We start from the raw sequence: 19,233 nt of genomic DNA, 5'->3' as shown, positions 1-19,233 counted from the left end.
AGATTTATTGAAGACAGGAGTCTCGGTTCAAATATTTGTATTGAACACACGCGCTGTAGGCGGCCTTGCTCAAGGCTTAACAAATCCCGAGTGTTGTGACAACTAAAATCTTAAGCTCGCTCCGAGATTAGTTGATGCACTCGTGTCTGCTCGACCGTTGCAGGGCAAGTGCGTATGACACCTTGCTGCAGCGACAAGGGCGGAGCAAAGGTAACCCGCCGTGCAGGTTGAATACTCTGCACGGCGGTCCCCATAGGGGCTCCATCTTTGAGGCTGGAAGCCACAACTGCAACAACACATTAAGATTCGCATATCATTGCTTCCTATTTTCTACCCCAAATCCCAATCTAAAAATAGGAAAGTAATAAATCTAATCAATATCTTTGGGCTCAAATTATACCTAGAATCTTGAAATTTGGAAAAAAATACTCACGTGTGCCAAAACTTCGCACTTAAGCACGATTTTATTCCAATTTTAACCCCTATTAAGAGATGATTTAACTGATTTTACGATTTTAAGTGTGTTTTTTACCCATGACGATTGAAAGCTTAGAAGAAGCTTTTTTAAATTAACATATCACACGCCGGCCATTCTAATTAATTTTTATTGGTGTTAAATTTATTCTTTTTAAACCATAGTTTATCTCTTTTGAGATGGGTAACCCCCTGATAGCGAACAACTTGCGAAAACTTCGCGTTCCAATAACATAATTTGGTAAACAAATAATATGGGCTTCATTATGGAGGAAGCCCAATCCAGAAAAGGGCCAGCTCGTGTTACTGCCCCGCACCGGGATATTTTCTTAAAGCGCTAGATAATATTCGTCCCGAGGAATTCATCCACGCATGCTGGAAAGGTGCAAACTAATCAGCAAGTAGCGATGAGTTGCACTGTTTTCGCAACCCACCCAAATTCGAATGGACTCGTAATTTCAATGCAAGAAAGTCAAATGTAGGCACGAATCAGATCGCATTCGACCCCCAAACATCGGTTGGATTCTCACAATGCAAAATGCGCCCAAAAATGCGAGCCGACGGCTTGGATATGGGTGGAAAAAACGAGGAAAAAATGTACAGTGAAAGGAGCAGCCGTTTTTGCCCTTCAGGCTACGGATGAGTGAGTTATTTGCCAAAAAAAACCAATTCACCACAGCAGCAACCTGCTCAGGATCTTGAAAAATATTTCAACTGCTTTCAATGTGCTAGGAATACGTTAGAATTTTCCATGTAGGCAATTAAAATTCAATTACAATTTCCAAAATAAATCCCCTGGTTAAAAGTGGTTTGAGTTTAAAAAAATTGAAACCTGCGTGGGATTTAACATGGGAATTGTTTTAGAAACCAGCTTTCGTTCAATTATGGTGGCAATAAATGAGTAGATTAATTGACAGGACGAATTGATTGATGTCCCACGCTTCATAAGTTCCAGGAAATCCCTTGTTCGATTTGGGCTGGGAAATGATTTATGGCTCATTCACATGTAGGCTTGAATTTGGAATGAGAAAACGACGATAATTTTACTATTTATTGCGTCCGATAAATCTTTTGTCAGTGTCGAAATTTTGTGTCGGCAAAAATTAAAAATTCATCAGTTTTCAAAATATGTGCGGCACAATGTCTAAAGCAAAGTTTAGAAATCAAAAAATGATACAATATCTCAAAACTCTTGAGCCAGCATCCTGAATTGCTTAAATTGGTAAATCAAAAATTTTCAACCTCGTCTTAGCTTGGTTTTCATTTTGAAATAAAAAAAATAGTTATCTGATTGTAAAAACGAATAATCAAGAATCCTTAAAGATGCACCTTGTGGGTGCAATGTGGAAAAAAGACATCACGAGGACGATAAAGCAAGATAAGTTTTGTTTTTCCTAAAATATCTTAACGAGGTCCTCTTCTCCAAGTTGAATTGAAATTCCGGACATTTTCCTCGAAGCTAAGTAGTTTACTAAGCTCGAAAAAATAAATAACCTCTAGCTTCGAGAAAAATTTCCGGCACTTCTATTCAACGCGAAGAAGAGGACATTGCGTTAGGATATTTTGGAAAAAAATCTATCTTGCTTGTTTATATATTTATTTCACAAACTAAAGTGATAACTTTTATTTAAAACATTTAATTTATGTTTTTACTTTTAAATATAAAGCTTTAAGAATTTGTTATTTTTTGTGACTTTTATTCAGTGTGAATCTCTTTTGTTCCATTTTATAAAACCAACTCAAAATGTAACAATTTAATCAATCAGTCTCCTCAAAATTATTGGAAATGTTTAAATTCGGTTGATCTAATCAAAAATTTAGATGTGCAGCAAATTTTAAAAATTTATCTATCCAATTATTCAGAGCTCGTATGTAAATTTAAAAATTAACTTTCGAAATGCTCTTTTGATTTCTTTTCCACCAAAATTGCGTCTCTCAAAATGGCTTGGTATGCTGTCACTCTTTGTGTCATGGAATAGAGCTGCCGTATAAAGTTGAACCGTTTAATAGCAAAGCAATAAAGAAGGGGAATTGCTCGGATCCATTTTCTTTTAATTTGAAATCAATGCGTATTATTTTTCCTTGACAATATTTTATTTTGAAAAAAATTCCCGCAGCTATACATTTTAGTTTTTAATTGCTCAAGACAAGTATCGGACATTTTAAGAAATGCGGGTAAAAATATCCAAGATTTTGTTCGTCTGGAACAAATTATAGTTATTCTAACTCTCTTATTGTTTGTTTCTTTTATTTTAATAGGAAATTCCAAAAATTTCCCCAAATTAATCCAACAAGTTTTAAAAAGCAGTCCAAGTTTGTAGAAAATAATCCGCTTGGATTTGAAGCTCTAAAATTACAAAAATCTTCTTTTTTAGTATATTTGCTCACCAAATTTGCGATCCTTTAAGTCTTTAAGCTGGGAGTAATGCCCATGAATACATAAATTTAAAGAGACACATTTTTCTATATCACAGCTAAACGGCCTCTTTTTACATTCTCAAATCGAGTGGAAAATCTAGACAAGAAAATTTGGCAAGAGACCATCATCCCACTCACTACATTTAACAGGGACAAGAAAAGAGAACGTCTTAAACAAAGCGGCTTAAAAATGTAAAAATCACCTTTTTTTTCGTTCAAATCCCGTGTTGAGACGCGCGAAGCACAAATCGCTGCTGTTGCAATGTCATAAATAAATCCTTTTAGTCGCACTTAACACAGAACTTGGCCGGTTTTATCTCCGCGGTGGCTGTGGTGGCGGCGAAAGTGTTGCCCGGCGCCACAAGATTAAAACGGATCAAGCCGGGAGCGGCGGTGGCGGTGCGCATCGCGTCCTGACTTATTTCGCACCCTGAGTGAATGGAGCAGCACTGGCCCAACAGCGCGCAGAGTTTCCCGTTCGCGGATCCGCACTCGCACCCTCTGCGCACGCTTCCATATCATTTCCACACCCCACCATTCTCTTTCTCACACCCTCGCAGCGGCATTACATCCCCGACCAACCCCCTGTTGCTGCCACAGTTTGTTTGCATTTCTGCAATTAAAACGAGAGCAACGCGCGCTGCATGTATACAACCAACCATAGTTCAACTTTTGAAACAGGAACACTCTGTGACGTTGTGCATGTTTAACTCGAGCACTTTCCTAGAAAACGCGTTGTTCCTCTGCAATTTTAAATTCAAATTACTCTCTTGACCGACATTGCCGCGGGGAGAGAAACACCTGGATTATTTTTAGTTTGGTTTTTCATCATTTTTAGGGCTGTTATTTTATACGGTGGCATTTTCGCAAAATAGGGCGGTATCTGAGCCGAATGATGCCGTTTTTTGACAAATCATTTAAGCCAAATTTAACGTCTTTCTTTGGGATTGTAGCATCGAATGCATGAATTAAAGTTCTAAAATAAGAGAAATTGATTATTTTATTCTTCTAAGGTTCAAAATTATACTTAAGAATTTTTTCTCTTGTTTCATTTAAATGAATTGCTCTAAATTGTGTGATTGGTGCTCATTTAATTGTCTCGTAACGATTGGAAGCTCGGTTAAAATGATTTAATGTCAAATATTTCAGAGCCTTAAATTATCTTAATTCAGGGTTGCCAGACAAAAGAGCAAAATTCAGTGTCGAAATATTTCAGGAAATAACCGCATTTTTCACAAACGAATGTTTGTAGCTATTAAAAAAAAGAACGGTTGGAAAATCTGGGGATAATTATAATTTAAATAAATTTAGAATTGCATGCACCCATCTGCTTGAAGCATTTCAAGTTGAAACCACCGATTTAGGGAGCATATATTAATATGTAATTGAGTAAATTAAACTGTCGTTTTATCCCAAAATTCATGAATATTTAAATTAATACACAATTCTGCGTCAGAGATGCTTTTATAATTAAATCTGTTTTTAAAAGTAAAAGTTTTATTTTAGCTTTTATTCTATACATTTTATCCTTTCTCCTGAATTAAAAACGGTTTACTCTACATTTTTAAAAATTGCTTTCACTCTCCAAGCATTCACATTATAGTAATTTTGTCGTCCTGAAAAATTAGGGGATAATTCCACTTATCATTTCTATTATTTGGTAAAAAATTGCAGTTAAAAACCTTATAGAGTCTAAGTTAATAATGTATCACGAAACGGACGGAGAAAATTTTTACTATCCTTTTATTTCATTATGAATAAAAACTGCATTTCAGTTTGAATTTGCACAATGTTCAGCTTGAAAGGATCGATTCATATCCAAATTCCCAATGCAAAATTGTGTGTTTTCGCAGCTGAATTAATCCTTTGTTGTTTTTTTTTACCGTGCACTTCATCCCACCACAAGCGGAAAAATATTTTGAGGCTAACATGAACAAAACCCCTTTGATGGACTAATTTTACTGCAAGGAATAATGCACACATAGGGCTTTGATAAAGAGCCTGAGCAAAAAAAAATCGTGCATATTTGATCACGCTCTCATGGATGCCACCGCTGCCATATGGCATGTTACCAGTTATTTACGCGCTACATAAATTTTTGCTAACAAGAGAGTGGGAGGATTTTATGCTGTGTACTGTAAATGTCCATTCGTCTGGCTGGATTCCAGAACTTTTAAAGTGCCAAATTTGTATTTCGACTTTACAACAAATTTAATTCCGACAAAATTTCTTAAACTCCGAAAGTTAAATTAAAAAATTTATTTATCATCCATTTTTTAAAAAAATATAAATAAGGGGAAATATATAGCAAATTTAAGCATTGCCTGGAGAGTTAAATTAATTTTAGGAATTTTAGAGGCCTCCATGTGAGTATTTTTCGTATTTTTTGTGAAAGATTTGGATTTTGCGAATTTAAAGAGGCAAATAATCTGCCTTAGAAATTCTTAGGATCCTCAGCAAAACTTGTGTCAGAAGTCAGAACTAATGCAAACCTCATTTTAAAAGGAAAACTAACGAAATTCACCTAAAAAATATTTTTTACTTTTATGCAACTCGCACTAAAGGACTGTTCTGCGGCACAGTTTCCTACTCTCTGACAGGCGCTTATTCAATACACAATATCGAGATTGCTTTGTTTGAGGATGTTGGCCGGGCCAGTTAAATTAAATTTAATGACTTAAAATTCTTTGCAGTTGACATGTTAGCTTAAAAGTTGGCACAAAATTTCCTTTGCTATCATTGCAAATTTTATCGCATTTCCACTCATGTTGGCAGCAATGTGTGTAATATTCGGCTTTTGGCAGCACTGAATGTTTGTTTACCTTACCTACCTTGCGTGGTCCTGCGCCTGCTGGGCACCTCGTGATTATTTGCTTTTTTCACTCCTTGCAAATTTAATTTAGTAATAAACACGCCTGAACGCGTGCTGATCAAAGTAAGCATTTTTAATAGTAATACTTGAGGTTTATAAGTTCAAGCATGAGTTTTTTTAGCAATTTTTTTACTTCGGACGTTCAAAGTGTCATTGTTTGTTTTTACTAGTTGGAGAAAATAACCACATTTTCGAAGGCCTGGTTACTGTTTGAAAGGTTTCTTACCGGCACTACAAAAAAATCAAAGAGCTTTGTTAACAGACCTTTGTATTTTATTGCATTGATAAAAAACCCGCTTCAACACTTCAATTTTTTTGTCTTTTGTAGACACAGCAAGTGGCCAATTTCTAGCTTCTAAAACTATGACTGCCCTTCGGCCTTTTACCTGCAATGATCTTTTTAAGTTCAACAATGTGTAAGTATCAAGTACAAAATCTATATTCAAATATGATTGAAATTAATTGCCGTTCGTTTTAATATTTTTCCTTTTCTATTTTGTAGGAATCTGGATCCGCTGACTGAAACTGTATCCTTTTAACAAAAATCATTTTCACTGTTAGTTTTTATTGTATCAATAAGCTGAACTTTCCTTGACAAAAATATCCAGTATGGTCTCTCCTTTTACCTTCAGTACTTAGCACACTGGCCGGAGTACTTTCAAGTTGCGGAATCGCCGAGTGGCGAAATCATGGGCTACAGTAATAAATACTCCTAAAAATTTAAACAAACTCATTCACTATCAAATCTTTGAATTAGTAATGGGAAAAGCTGAAGGCTCCGGGGAGAAATGGCATGGACACGTGACGGCGCTGACAGTGTCTCCAGACTACCGAAGATTGGGGGTTGCCAACACCCTGATGGCCTACCTGGAGGAGGTTTCCGAAAAGTATTTTTATCACCAAATAAAACGGCACTATTTAAAACAAAATATTTTCAGGAAAAACGCTTACTTTGTTGACTTGTTTGTCCGCGTGTCGAACAAAGTTGCAATTAAAATGTACACAGAATTGGGATACATCGTATATAGGACGGTTCTTGAATATTACTCGGGCGATCCAGACGAAGACGCCTACGGTAATTTTTTTATTCCTTTTCATGTGGGTTAACTGGTAAATAATTTGAATTAACTCTACAGACATGAGAAAAGCGCTCTCGAGAGATGTGAATAAACTATCTGTGGTTCCACTGAGGCATCCTGTGCGACCCGAAGACGTGGATTGATGAGTGTGATTTTTGAATTTGTTCTGAACCTACTGATATTTCAAAATAAAAATAATTTAGAACATTTTATTCAAATTCACTTATTAGTGTTATTTTAATCGTAATTCACAGTAAAAAATTATAATAAAGAAAAATTGTTTGAATTGGATTAGATTGTTTCAGATAAATTAAAAATGAAGAGAATATTAGTCCAACTTATTGGTTGAATTGTGCATGAAGCCAAGTGGGCGTGGCACTATACCAAAGGAGGGGTGTGATACAGGTCCAAGTTTTGCCAAGAAGTGTTTTCGTTTAGTACTCGGCAAATAAACTAAGAATTTATAGGATATACAGATGATCGACTAGTCAAACGCTTCTAAGAAAAGGTAAAGATCAAAAGATTTTCTTTTTTGAATTATTAAAATGCGAATTTCCAGGTGTAAAATTGGACTTGAAAAATATGTTTGCGAAACTCTCAGAAACAAACACTATCGTTATAATAGTTTTCGGTGGTCTTGTTACTTTTATTTTGGTGTTCCTGTTTGCAAAGAGGCAAATTATGAGATTTGCAATCCGATCGAGAAGGGGGCCTCACGCACCAATTGGACATGAAGCCAAAAAGGTATGTGTAAGAAATTAAAATGGATTCAAAAGATTAAGTTATGATTCAGTCTTTGCGGCGAGAAATCGACAGGAGGATTGAACTGATTCCGAGAATAGTAACTGAAGCAAAACTGCTGCGAGATGAGCACGACAACGGCATTCCTAAAATCTTGCCTGGCACGCAATTGATTTCAACGTACTACCGCCTACGAGCTGTTGATGACATCAAAATTATAGGTTTAATATCAATTTCCCTAGCTATATTAAAACCATTTTTTTAAAATAAAAAACCACTTAATTTTTTATATCTGGTAGACACTAAATTTTAATGATTTGTCTAGTGGTACTTAATCTAATTTTAATGGTATTAAGACATAAATAAAATCTTTATGGGACTAATTAAGAAATGGATGAGTATCTAGAGAACTTCAGGTTGGTAAAAAAAATTGAAATAAAGCGTTATTCCTCCTCAAATTTACAACGTTTTAAAAAGCGGCAGGTCATCCAGAAAGTATAAAAATATAATCATAAATCAAATTTTATGCAATATAGAAAAGGAACTGGGCATCGTGAGGCATCCTTCAGAGAGCGTACGCGGTGTATTAATCTCGAACCTGTGCGGCCAGTCCGAACCACTCTCAGGTCCAGCACAAAAGGTCGTGCACCAGTTTTGCGATTTGTACGAGCACGCCCGACACGGAGCAGCCGACTTTGGGGAGAATGAGTACAAAACCTACAACTGCTTGCTGAAGAAATTAATCGAGGCGTGAGTTAAAAATAAAAAAATTTACAGAATTGTACTAATTTAATGATTTGATCTAGAGGGAAGCAGTCAAAATCTCTCTCCAGCAGTCATAAATCTAGTCCTAGCCGAACGCCACTCAGACGCCACACTCGAATGCAAAGCTCGCTACCTCTAGCCGAAATCAATTCTGAGCAAAATAGTGAAACCAGAGTTTGATGATTTTAGTCACTCATGAATGAAAGTAAGGTTTGGCATAGTTATCATCATATCATCATTGCTCCTAACTAACAGGCGTTTTATAGGTGAGAGTCTGAAGAAAAATGTGAAGTTGTGGTTAATAAACAAGAAGTTATACTTGAAAAACAACAAGTTGAGTCGACTCACATCAAATTTCCTGACACAGTCTGTAAAACTGCCGCTCTCTCATTGATTAAAAACTGTTGCACCAAACTTTGAATGTTCTCTGAGCTTCGAGCGACTTGTCTCTTCATTGCAAGTCTGAAGTCCTCCTTCGCTCCCTTGTCCACTCCTCTGGTTGCCATTCTCCTACAATAAATTAAAATAATACAATGAATACCGAATAATCAGCTCTTTAATTTGCAACAAAATACAAAATACCTAGGGAGCTGAGTCGTGGCAGTGGGAAGAATGTCCAAGGCTACAGAACCACCCTGTTCGGAGGCGAGGTAAGTGAATTCCTCCAAGAGGTCGACGTTGATGATGTATCTGGTGAAGAGTGGATAGCTGAATCGCCGCATCACGGTCACCTGCTTCAGTAGGCTCGTGGCTAGCTCCTCTTCCTGCGGCCAATCAAGCTGGAGCAGCACCAGACTGTGTCCCAAAGCTGCGTCGCCTGCTGGGCTGCCTAACATTTCCTGAAATTCAAAAATTTAAAGTCTGGTGATTCTCAAATTTCACTTTTAAAACTGTGGCACTGGGTTGCATTTGCTCAACATGCAAATTTTTCACCACTGGTTTTTACCAGTCAAATTTTACCAATTTCTTGCGCAACAAATTAATTTTTCCATTTTTTCCCTGTGAAAAATTCAAAATTTGCGGTTGGAGTGGTCAAAATTTCCTCTACTGTGCAGATTTTTATTGAAATTACCATTTACTACCTATGACAATTTTTCAAGTCGGGGGTCATGAGCCAATAAATAGAAAATTGTTGAACACTGAGGTGCAAACATGGCCTGAAAGAAACTGGTAAAAGTTTTACCACTGCACTGCATTTAAAATAAAAAAATACTAGGTTTTTGCAACCCTGATTTGGCAGCCACACCAGCCACCATTGGCCCAAAATTCCAAATTGGCTGCAGCCGATTCAGCTAGCCCTATAGTATCAGTATTAAAAATGAGAGAGTAACTAATTTACCTGTAAGCAATGCGTAAGAAGCTTGGAGCAGTATTGCAGCACTTCGACTTTGATCAGAGCCAGGTAATGGAGGTGCCGTCTGGACGGACTCGGGGCGCGCAGACCAGTCGACAGTTGGCCAGAGGGACCGGAAGGCAGGAAGTTGACCGCATTAATCGCGAACTCACTAGCTTTCTGCAAATTAATGCAACTGTTTAATGAACATTCCATTGAACAAATTGTGAACCAACCAAATAATTGCGCATGATGTAAGCAGAGCTTGCCAGACGCAGCATGTTCGGCAAGGGCGCGATGGGCGGCGACGAGGGGAACTCTTCGTCAGGGTATGGCAGGCCTCGTAGCAGAGCTTTGTCCTGCAAGAATGTAAATAGCCACGGCCCATCATCCAGATGCAGCTGTTGTTTTAGGTGCACAAATTCTGGAAAATTAAAATAAAGAACTCGTATAAAAAAATTAACCCAAATCCTTACCTCTGTGAAAGGTTTCATTGGATTTCAGTAGGTCCCAAGTTTTGACTGCCAGCCAGAAGGTTTGAACTAAGGACTGTTTGGCACTGGCAGATCCACTGGGACTGACCGTGATGGTTGGTAGTGAAAGCAACTCCTCCTCTGTCGACCTCACTCGAGGCCTCTTGGCAGCAATGGGACCAGTTTCGCGAGTTTCACTCAGGAAGGCTTCTACCAGCAACAGTGGCACCTCTTGCGTCGCACCATTTGAGCCTGGGTCGAATTAAAAATCAGTTTTTATTTATTTCAAGGATATTAAATATGTATTTCTACCTGTGGTGGTAGATAGAAACGTTGAGTATTCATGCAGACACAAGAGGAGGAAGGTTGTGCTGCAGTAAACCAGCTCCTTGATTTGACTTGCGTTCAAAGACCGAGTGGTTGACATGTGCATCAGCTTATGGAAGTAGACCTCTTTGTTGCTGAAAATGAAAAATTAGCTCTTAATCCACCGAAATAAAGAAGTTAAGCTACCTTCCTAATGGTGACGGAGAGCTTAAGGTCCAGCCAAGTTTGGCTCCCAGCGATTCCTGCACTGAAAACAGTCCTACCCAGGGATCAGCTACAGCAACCTCTCTTTCTTCCTCCTACCCGAACAAATTATATAGGACACTAAATTTATTTACTTGGGGCTTACAGTTAAAATGTGATCCTTGTTGGGATGCAGCAACAGGTTGCAGTACAAATCTATGGCTTTGTGAAGGAGTTTGAAGATGTACTTTGGCAATAGAACGATGCTATTGTTTTCTCCGATGATGGGAAGGACCTACAAAAAGTTTGAAAATTACATACTAGTCACTTGCGATTTTTTTCTTAATATACCTGAACCACCAGGAATTTCTGATAAGAATTAAGGAAGCCAGAATTATCATGCCTCTCTGCTGCCAAAAGCAGTTCCACTAAATTGGGCTAAAACATTTGTTTTTAATTAGTTTAATTATTATTATAGTTATGATAGAATTACCGCATGATGGGGTGCTGTGAGAGGGAACTTTTTCAGCAGCAAAAGCAGAATCCTACACTGTTCCATAGTGTCTTCTGTCCTATCAGCTGTTGCCACAAGCACACTTTGCTGAACCTCTAAATTTTTTTCTTTCGTAAACAAATTTACAAGCTCTGAAATAGTTAACAACCTTGTGGAATGTGTGAAAACATTTCCTGCAAAAATGCAGCTTCCGGATTGTTGTTGTTGGGCTTCGTGAGAGCTTGGACTTCTTGCCAGATGACAGGCTCTTGACCGAATTTCTGGAATCTATTTATTTATTTTGTAAGAAGACAGGACAGCACGCTAACACATATTACTTACAATGTGCTGAAGCAAAGTGCAGCTTCTTTTACATGCTTCAAGGCTTTCTCGATGTTGTAGACCTCAAACTATGAAGGCGGAAATGTTAATTATGATACATTTTGTATTTATAATGCTGTAACTAAAAAATCTGATACAGTCATATTCTAAAAAATTACTGGAACGTGTAGTTCAACTGTTTAAAAATAACAGAAAAAATGAAAAAAACACTGGACTGAAAAATTAATCATTTCTCACTTTCATCAAAATTTCGGATTCATTAGAATATTTTCATTCAAATGTTTTATATTTTTTACATATTATGTGTTTAAGTATGTACATAATTTATATCATACCTGGACACTGAAGTTGTTTGGAAACAGACTTTTGGCTGTTAACATCCATGCTCGCGCTGCGTGTGGATCTCTCTTAAGTTCTTCTTTAGCCCGATTTACCAGGTACTCTTCATCAGATTGATCAACTTCCATTGCTACCATTTTTTAATTCTGCTTAAAACAAAACGTCCCAAAAGCAGGAAAGCGAAAACTCAGAATTCAGACTTGAGCTAACAGTGTCAGAAGTACGATGTAAGCCAAGTTGTTGTTGTTTGTTGCTCCCTTGCTCTAACCACAACACAGGCGAACCAATCACAGAAGTGCCAATCCCCCAGGATCACCAATCACAGAAGCGGAAATATCAACATCGCTGCAGCTGCACGACACTACTCACAACAGTCGCGGAGCACGTGTGGTGTTGTTTTGTAGAGGCAGTTTTCATGATATTTTCTCGTTTGTGTGATAAAGTTTCAACTCTTTTGATTCACCATGAATGAATCACGGCTGTTCATCGGCAATCTTCCTCCGGGAGTGTCAGAAAAAGAGCTCAAGTCGAAGCTGAAAAAATACGGGAACCTCACAGATGTCACCGTCAAAGAGAGACTGGACCACAATGGGAAGATCACCGCGACGTTTGCCCACTGCACATTGAGTTCGGATAGAGACATAATGAAATGTACTTAGTTTGGTTTCCCTTTATTCAAATATGTACACAATATTTAATTTAATTTATTCACAGGCCTCGATGACCTGATGTCAGAAGGAGCATGGAACGGGCACAACCTGAAAGCAGAGGTGGCCAAGAAGACCTTTGAACAGAGAAGACAGGAAAGCGCCCCTGTAGCTGTAATCAAGGAGAAGACCTCTCCTGCTAAACCCTCTCCTCCTAAGGTCACCAAGGTCAAGGCCCCTAAGACCAGCAAGCCGCCTCCTCAGAAAGATGATGAATCAAGCGATTCCGAGGAAGAAGTTTACTGGAGCAAAGTAGGAGATAAAAAAGCAGACAACGCTGTTGAATTTGTTTCCGAAGAGGCTCCGAAAAGGAGGAGAAGGGAGGAGGAGGCGCCGACGAAACTTTACAAAGCGCAATCCACGAGTGCCCAGTCCGATTTGCTGAAGAGACTGGAAAAATTCAGCAACGTCTGGGGTGACTCTGAAGGTCATTCTTCGCCCAGCTTTTCCTCGTCTATAAACAGTGCCCATAGAATTTATACTCCTCAAACTAATGGTCAGGAAAAGGCTGAGGTGGTGGAGAAGAAAATCAAGAGGAAATCTGAAAATGGAGACGCTCCTAAAGTTAAAAGAAAATCCATAAAAGAAGAAGCCGGAGGTCCTCAGGAAAAGACGACTAAAGTCGCCAGCAAGCAGGAGAAAAAAATTCGCTCAGAGGAGCAGCGTTTGCAGTCGCTCAATGAGCGGGCGGATTTTTTCAAACAGCAGCAAGAGGCTGTGAAAAAGGCACTGTCGGATAAAAACGCTAAGAATAAGAAAATCGTATTCGACGATGACAATGAGGAGCCAACAGCTGCTGCAAATGCAGGAGCAATAAAACTTTTTGATGACGAGTCTGGAGACGAGGAAGGCGATGCCGACAGATTTAAAATCAAAAAGCAATTTGAAGGGAAGAAAGGAGAAAAGGTTTGGATTTAATATGTCAGTCAGAGGGTTGGGTAAAATAAAATGTACCCTTTTAGCTTCTGGAAATGCAATCGACCTTTGGAATGGATGAAAGGTTCAAACTGGACAAGCGGTTTGCTGAAGGGGACGAAGAGGGAGGCTCAGACTCTGAACACGAGGACCCAGAAATCAAGAATCAATTGGCAATTTTGGAAGAAGTAGTTGGGCCACTGAAGAAAAAATCAAAATTAGCAGAAAAGTTAGTATTTTTGCCTGCTATTTACGCCTTCAGTTATTAAATGATTGAAATTTACAGTATGCCCAACTTTGTGCGATATGATCCCTCAAAATCCGACCATGACAAAAAGTACAAGCTAAAGAAAGAGGAGACTAAAGAGGAAGAGGAGGAGAAACCTGAACAACCGCTTCCGGAGGTTTCTTCTGAGCGGTTTTACGAGGTCAAGAGCGATTTGTTGAGCCTGTTGCAATCAAGCGAGGACTTCAACTTGAGAGACGTTATTGGTGGCGGAAATGAAGGAGGTATAAACAGGAAATTTAATATTTAAAATGAAATTTATAAAAATTTTACTCAACAGCCGCTTCGACCAATGGAGCAACCGTTGAGCCAAAGGCTAAAATTGAGAAGAAAGCTGTCAAAAGTCTGCCTGAGAAGATGGAATGTGATGACGACCTGAAGAAAGCTGTTGATTCTATTCCTACAACCAGCTGGTCATTGTCAACAGAAACCTTCTTTTTCCTGCCTGATGACCCCAGGTTCAAAGGTAATTTTTGTGCCATATGTAAATCATTTTGAAAGACTAACCCACATTTGTTCACAGAGGGGCTGGAATTCATAAATAACGCAAAGGTGCTTGACAACAATGAATACAAGATTAAAAGACAAGAATTGTATGCAACTATTAAAAACAAGCTGAAGAATGTCAGACGCAAGAAGACCACTTTCGAAAAGAAGCTCGGAGGGAAACCCAAAAACTTTAAATATTCCAATAGCAGGAACTCCAATGCGCGCCGACAAATAAAGAAATGATCGTCTATTTTTAGCTAAAAACTCAATTTTTATTCCCGTACCTTCAGAGGGTAAAAACCAATTATACTGGTATTTCACAAAGCAGAATTAATTCAAACACGGCTTCAAAAGGCAGGAAAATTATGAAAAACTGCAGGAAACTTTATTTCTTCCTAGAAATTAATATGATAACGATTTACAAGTACAAACTTGCAGCGAACACAATGTCTCTCTTGAGTAACCGAATGCCTTCAGTGAATTTTGCCTCTAATTCTGCATTGCCAATGGTCTTAGCAGCCTGCACACACTGTCGAAGGGCTTCCTCGAGGCGTCTCATGCATCGAATGATGCTTCCTACAAGTTAAAATAACACTTAGTCCAAATTCAACCGTTGCCATATTTCTATACCTTCGAAAATGTCGGTCATCTTGCAGATCTGCGCAAAGGACGCTCCTTTGCACCAGGCCAAAGTGACGTCCATAAGGTATGGTTTGAACTGCTCGACATATTGCTCTTCGTCTATGTCCAATTTGGCTTCCTTGGACACCAAGGCTATTCTTTTGGCCAGTTCCTGTAAATTAAAATCAATTGTTTCTAATTAAAGTTGTCAAAAATATAAAAATGCCACAAGATTTTATAACCTAAAATAATATTTTCCAGTAAAATGGTAAAATAATCATTAACTTTACTAACCTGCATTTTTCTAAGCGGACCAGTCAGCTCTTCCGCCATCTGCGAGGACTCATTGCTTTTTTCATCGCACACGAAGCAGCTGAGCAGGGCAACGCACTGAGGAGGCGTCAGTTCCCCAAACATTCCGTGGAAAATCATTTCCGTTAGAAGAAGCTCATCAGCACTGCAAAATAAAAAACAAAAATAATATAAAATGCAAATTCAAGAGGCGCCACAATTTTGTACCTGCTCAGTTCGCAAGCGACTCTGCCCTTCAGTTCAATGACATCGGCAGCATTGCAGTACTCGAGACGCCTCAGCACCCTTTTCCTGCACTTGAGCTCTTCCATCTGCAGCAGTGACTTGGCAGCCTTCAGTTCCTTCTTTGCTACCTTGAATTCTTCTTCAGCCTGTTTAACAGAAAATTTTAAGAATTTTTTGAATAATTAAAATTAGAAAATAAGAAAATAAACATACAGGACAATTTAAAAAATTAACAAATTATGAAAAGGCTTTTTCTTTTTGATTTTAATTAGCATTAGAGCCACTTCATAAATAATAAGACTCTTCTACTTTTAATCAGAAGTTATTACATAATTTAAATCAATTCAGTAATGAAAATACCTTGATCTTTTCCAAATATTTGTTGTACAAAATCTCCAGCTCAGGATCCTTGTTCAACGGGTGTTCAAAGAGCCTCTTCTCAAACATTTCAATGTTGTTAACCAGCTTGTTGAAGGCTTCATCTTTAATCTTCATGTCTTTGATTGCATCCAGAAGAGGAACTCCATTAGAAAACTCAGTTTTCACCTTCTGTTACGGGATACAAATTTGTAGAACATTATATTACAATTTTTTCTTTTCGCACAAACCTCTATATCTTTGAGAATGTCATTCCGGCTTGCCGAGTTCTTGAGATTTTTGGAAAGCTTGAGTCTGACCGAGCTGATTTTCTGAATGACGCACAGCAGAACAGGAACGACTTCCATATGGCCGACTGTTCCTTCCTTGGCAGGGATCGGCTCGTCGCTTGCAGACACGGGTGGTTTCTCCACGTGAAGCAGCACATCAACCTCGTAATCAGGCTCATTGAGAGGGTTTGCGGCTTTCTTGCGCTTGTCTTCTACTCTTTTTCTCGAGAAGTTTACAACCACTCCCCAATCAAACTCATGCTGTCTGTTTTTAATCTAAATGACGAGAGGTTAGAACTTTTTGATGCAACCGAATGTGAAATTCATTACCTTGACAAGTCTGCCAGGCTGCAAAAATGGCACGATGTACTTTGGCTCTGTCAAATACTTCTGGAACTGCTCTCCCATTTGGTTCAGATGCTCACGAAGCTTGTAATAAGACGAAATCTCCGACTCGCGAGGAATTTCAATTTCTTTCAAAGTCTCGTCACAAGTTTTCACCTCTGCAACAGTTTAAAATTAAGAAACCACTAAATAATGCGTTGGGAACCTCACTTTCTATTATGTGCGGAATGGATGATTGATTCTGGAACTGGTAGAAACTTCGCTCCAGCATGTATTCGGGATTGATTTCCTCCACGCGCAGCAGATTGAGCACCATGTTGTAGGTGAGATGGAAGGCAGAGTTGATGGGGTCCGCTCTGCCTTGCAACACCTCCTTTGCCTCCGCGCCGCTCACTTTCTCATCCATGATGAGAATGACGATTCCCTTTTCGTCGAGACCACGACGACCTGCGCGCCCTGACATCTGAATATACTCTCCAGAAGTGATGAACCTTGGGAAAGATATATCTTTAGAATTTTTTCAAGCAGAAGAGACTGTGAGTTCAAGTCATTATTTTATAAAAAAAAATATCACAAGAGTTGAGAGACAAAATAAATACCTCATGTCCCTGCCGTCGAATTTCCTCAATCCGCTGAAGAGCACAGTTCTAGCGGGCATGTTCAGGCCCATGGCGAACGTTTCAGTTGCGAACAAGGCCTTGATCAGACCGATAGAGAATAGGATCTCGATACACTCCTTCAGGATTGGGAGAAGGCCACCGTGATGGATGCCGATTCCACGACGCAGGAGTGGCAGCACGTTTTGTACTTGCGGCAGGTTTTTGTCCTCCTCAGAAAGGACGTCCATAGCGTTGTTGAACACTTCGTCAACGGCCAATTTCTCATCGACTAAAATTATTTATAGAAAAATTAAATTTTATAATAACCGAAATTTAGATGGAAAACTAATAATCTAAAATTTTAAATAATTGACAAAGCTGTATCTTAAAAAACCTATAATACTAGTACTAAGCAAACAGAACGCAATGAGTGATTTATTTTTGAACAGCAAATTTTTATAATTTCATCTATTTTATAGGTTTCTATATTTTGCATTATTGAGCTCAAAATTATCTTATTTAATTTCTTGGACAAAATTTAAAATTTAACCGTCGTGAAAAAGTACCTGTATTGAAGTCGAGTCGAGACATTTGCAAAGCGTATGCCTCACATTCCTTTTTGCTGAAGCTGAAGACAATGACCGGAGCATAGCTGCGTTCCATGATCATCTTGACGAGGCGGAAGCAGTTGCTTTCCCCTTGCTGTCCACCCTTTCTGCCCTTCATATTTCGGTCTCCTTTGGACGCGTCGCCCGCGTTCTGCAGAACCACCATCGCAGCGTTGAAATTGTCTTCGCGGAATTGACCCTGAGGCGAAAATTGTAAATAACAAAGAACATAAAACGCTTGAAGATCGCACATTTTCGCTGACGACCAAGTGGATTCCGTCTCCGCCAGCGGGATAGATGAAATGCTGAAGCGGAGTGGGTCGGTAGTCGGTGTAGACGACATGGCACGGCTGTTTGTGCAGGTAGGCAACCCACTCGGCGAATTGCCGGGCGTTAGGAATGGTGGCGGACAAGAAGACGAATCTGACGTTGTCGGCCAGGAGGATCAGGGTCTCCTCCCACACGACGCCTCGCTCTTTGTCTCTCATGTAATGGATTTCGTCGAATATTACCCAGCCGACTTCCCTGGACACTTCGGAACCTCTATACAACATACTCCGCAGAATCTAAATTTTCAATTCATTAATTTCTAGAGTTTAGACTTATGTTAAATTAAGAAACCTCTGTGGTCATGATCAAACAGCTAGCAGTTGGGTTGATAGTCACGTCTCCCGTGATCAGACCGACATCCTTGAACTCCTCGTGGAATTCCCTGTACTTCTGGTTGCTCAGAGCTTTGATTGGAGTTGTGTAGATGACCCGCTGGTTGTTCTGGAGTGACTTTGCAATGCTGTACCTATTTTTTTAATTATTTAACTTTATCAATAAACAACTAAAGAGAAAAACGTTCTTACTCAGCCACAACAGTTTTTCCAGCAGAAGTGTGAGCAGAAACCAGGACAGACTGGTCATTGTCCAGGCAAAGAATGGCTTCTTTCTGGAAAGGGTCAAGCGTGAAAGGGTATTCTCTGGCCGGCTTTCCAATTGGTGGTTTCAGAGGCTCGTATTTCATGTTTGGTGGGATGGCAACTTCGTGTGTGCAAGCTTCGAGGGTTTCTACGGTGTGAACCCTCATGCGAGGAATCATATCCGCCCATCTGAAATGAAAAATTATTTAATTAGGAAAATGTCTTAAGAATTAAATAACATTGCCATTGCTTTTAAAATTGTATCAAAAGATACGATGTATGTATTATTGCTTTTTTTCTTACTTCGTGTCTTCAATTTCTGGGGCTTCCAGGTCAGATTTTGGTTTTTTCGCAGAATGGTCGGTCGAAGCTGAACTGCCTTCATCTCCAAAAGCCCTCTTGCTGATATGCACTTTCTCCACATCACTAGCAAAAGTGTATTGAATAGAAAAACGCTATTTAAAAATTTTTGGAACACAAACATCAGAGCTGCGTCAGTAGTTTTAGCCCCCGCTGCTTCGGCATCTTCGTCAAAGACGCTAAACATTTCGTCTAAATCAGCCATTTTTTATGATATTGGCGCCGCAAAAGACCAGCACACGATTTGATAATTAAAAAACTCTTTTCTATTTAGAAAAATATGCAGCAACTTAATTCAGAAATTGTAAATTTGGTTAGAGAGAATTCAAATACATAGCCAACACAACGTGATACTGTTGTACTATGTTTTGT

General features: G+C 38.9%; 5 protein-coding genes across 6 annotated transcripts; 3 read left to right on the top strand and 2 right to left on the bottom strand.

Annotated features, from left to right (window-relative positions):
- Positions 1-5,693: 5,693 nt before the first annotated feature.
- Positions 5,694-7,065, top strand: Naa20A (N-alpha-acetyltransferase 20 A). Its single transcript, XM_065488471.1, has 7 exons — positions 5,694-5,827; positions 6,093-6,180; positions 6,267-6,291; positions 6,373-6,463; positions 6,522-6,651; positions 6,703-6,839; positions 6,901-7,065. The coding sequence occupies exons 2-7, from the start codon at positions 6,128-6,130 to the stop codon at positions 6,984-6,986; spliced, it is 522 nt and encodes a 173-aa protein (XP_065344543.1). The 5' UTR covers positions 5,694-5,827; positions 6,093-6,127; the 3' UTR covers positions 6,987-7,065.
- Positions 7,066-7,201: 136 nt separating this feature from the next.
- Positions 7,202-8,897, top strand: LOC135943689 (protein C1orf43 homolog). 2 transcript variants are annotated; one of them, XM_065490350.1, is made up of 6 exons: positions 7,202-7,351; positions 7,403-7,587; positions 7,637-7,805; positions 8,121-8,334; positions 8,391-8,554; positions 8,616-8,897. In XM_065490350.1, the coding sequence occupies exons 2-5, from the start codon at positions 7,426-7,428 to the stop codon at positions 8,527-8,529; spliced, it is 684 nt and encodes a 227-aa protein (XP_065346422.1). In that variant the 5' UTR covers positions 7,202-7,351; positions 7,403-7,425; the 3' UTR covers positions 8,530-8,554; positions 8,616-8,897. The 2 variants fall into 2 exon arrangements, with proteins under 2 accessions (XP_065346422.1, XP_065346423.1); XM_065490351.1 differs by having other exon boundaries at positions 8,605-8,897.
- On the bottom strand, positions 8,642-12,043 carry IntS10 (integrator complex subunit 10). The gene is made up of 13 exons (XM_065490342.1): positions 11,836-12,043; positions 11,501-11,568; positions 11,328-11,446; positions 11,159-11,274; positions 11,017-11,103; positions 10,832-10,960; positions 10,669-10,781; positions 10,468-10,616; positions 10,159-10,407; positions 9,919-10,106; positions 9,689-9,862; positions 8,932-9,188; positions 8,642-8,859 (listed from the first exon to the last, which is right to left on the bottom strand). The coding sequence occupies exons 1-13, from the start codon at positions 11,974-11,976 to the stop codon at positions 8,694-8,696; spliced, it is 1,956 nt and encodes a 651-aa protein (XP_065346414.1). The 5' UTR covers positions 11,977-12,043; the 3' UTR covers positions 8,642-8,693.
- A 147-nt stretch (positions 12,044-12,190) lies between these two features.
- Positions 12,191-14,500, top strand: LOC135943684 (probable RNA-binding protein CG14230). The gene is made up of 6 exons (XM_065490343.1): positions 12,191-12,490; positions 12,554-13,452; positions 13,509-13,690; positions 13,748-13,971; positions 14,028-14,213; positions 14,271-14,500. The coding sequence occupies exons 1-6, from the start codon at positions 12,304-12,306 to the stop codon at positions 14,477-14,479; spliced, it is 1,887 nt and encodes a 628-aa protein (XP_065346415.1). The 5' UTR covers positions 12,191-12,303; the 3' UTR covers positions 14,480-14,500.
- A 99-nt stretch (positions 14,501-14,599) lies between these two features.
- Positions 14,600-19,203, bottom strand: Mtr4 (exosome RNA helicase Mtr4). The gene is made up of 15 exons (XM_065490341.1): positions 18,984-19,203; positions 18,805-18,927; positions 18,448-18,690; positions 18,215-18,389; positions 17,845-18,159; positions 17,552-17,792; positions 16,986-17,274; positions 16,597-16,877; positions 16,372-16,544; positions 16,003-16,317; positions 15,755-15,943; positions 15,377-15,540; positions 15,152-15,314; positions 14,867-15,029; positions 14,600-14,812 (listed from the first exon to the last, which is right to left on the bottom strand). The coding sequence occupies exons 1-15, from the start codon at positions 19,064-19,066 to the stop codon at positions 14,655-14,657; spliced, it is 3,075 nt and encodes a 1,024-aa protein (XP_065346413.1). The 5' UTR covers positions 19,067-19,203; the 3' UTR covers positions 14,600-14,654.
- Between the last annotated feature and the right edge of the window lie 30 nt (positions 19,204-19,233).

The sequence above is a fragment of the Cloeon dipterum genome, chromosome 4 (genome assembly GCF_949628265.1).
Source record: "Cloeon dipterum chromosome 4, ieCloDipt1.1, whole genome shotgun sequence".
Taxonomy (NCBI): Eukaryota; Metazoa; Arthropoda; class Insecta; order Ephemeroptera; family Baetidae; genus Cloeon; species Cloeon dipterum.
Note: the sequence above shows the minus strand (reverse complement) of the source record. Positions and strands in the feature narration are given on the sequence as shown.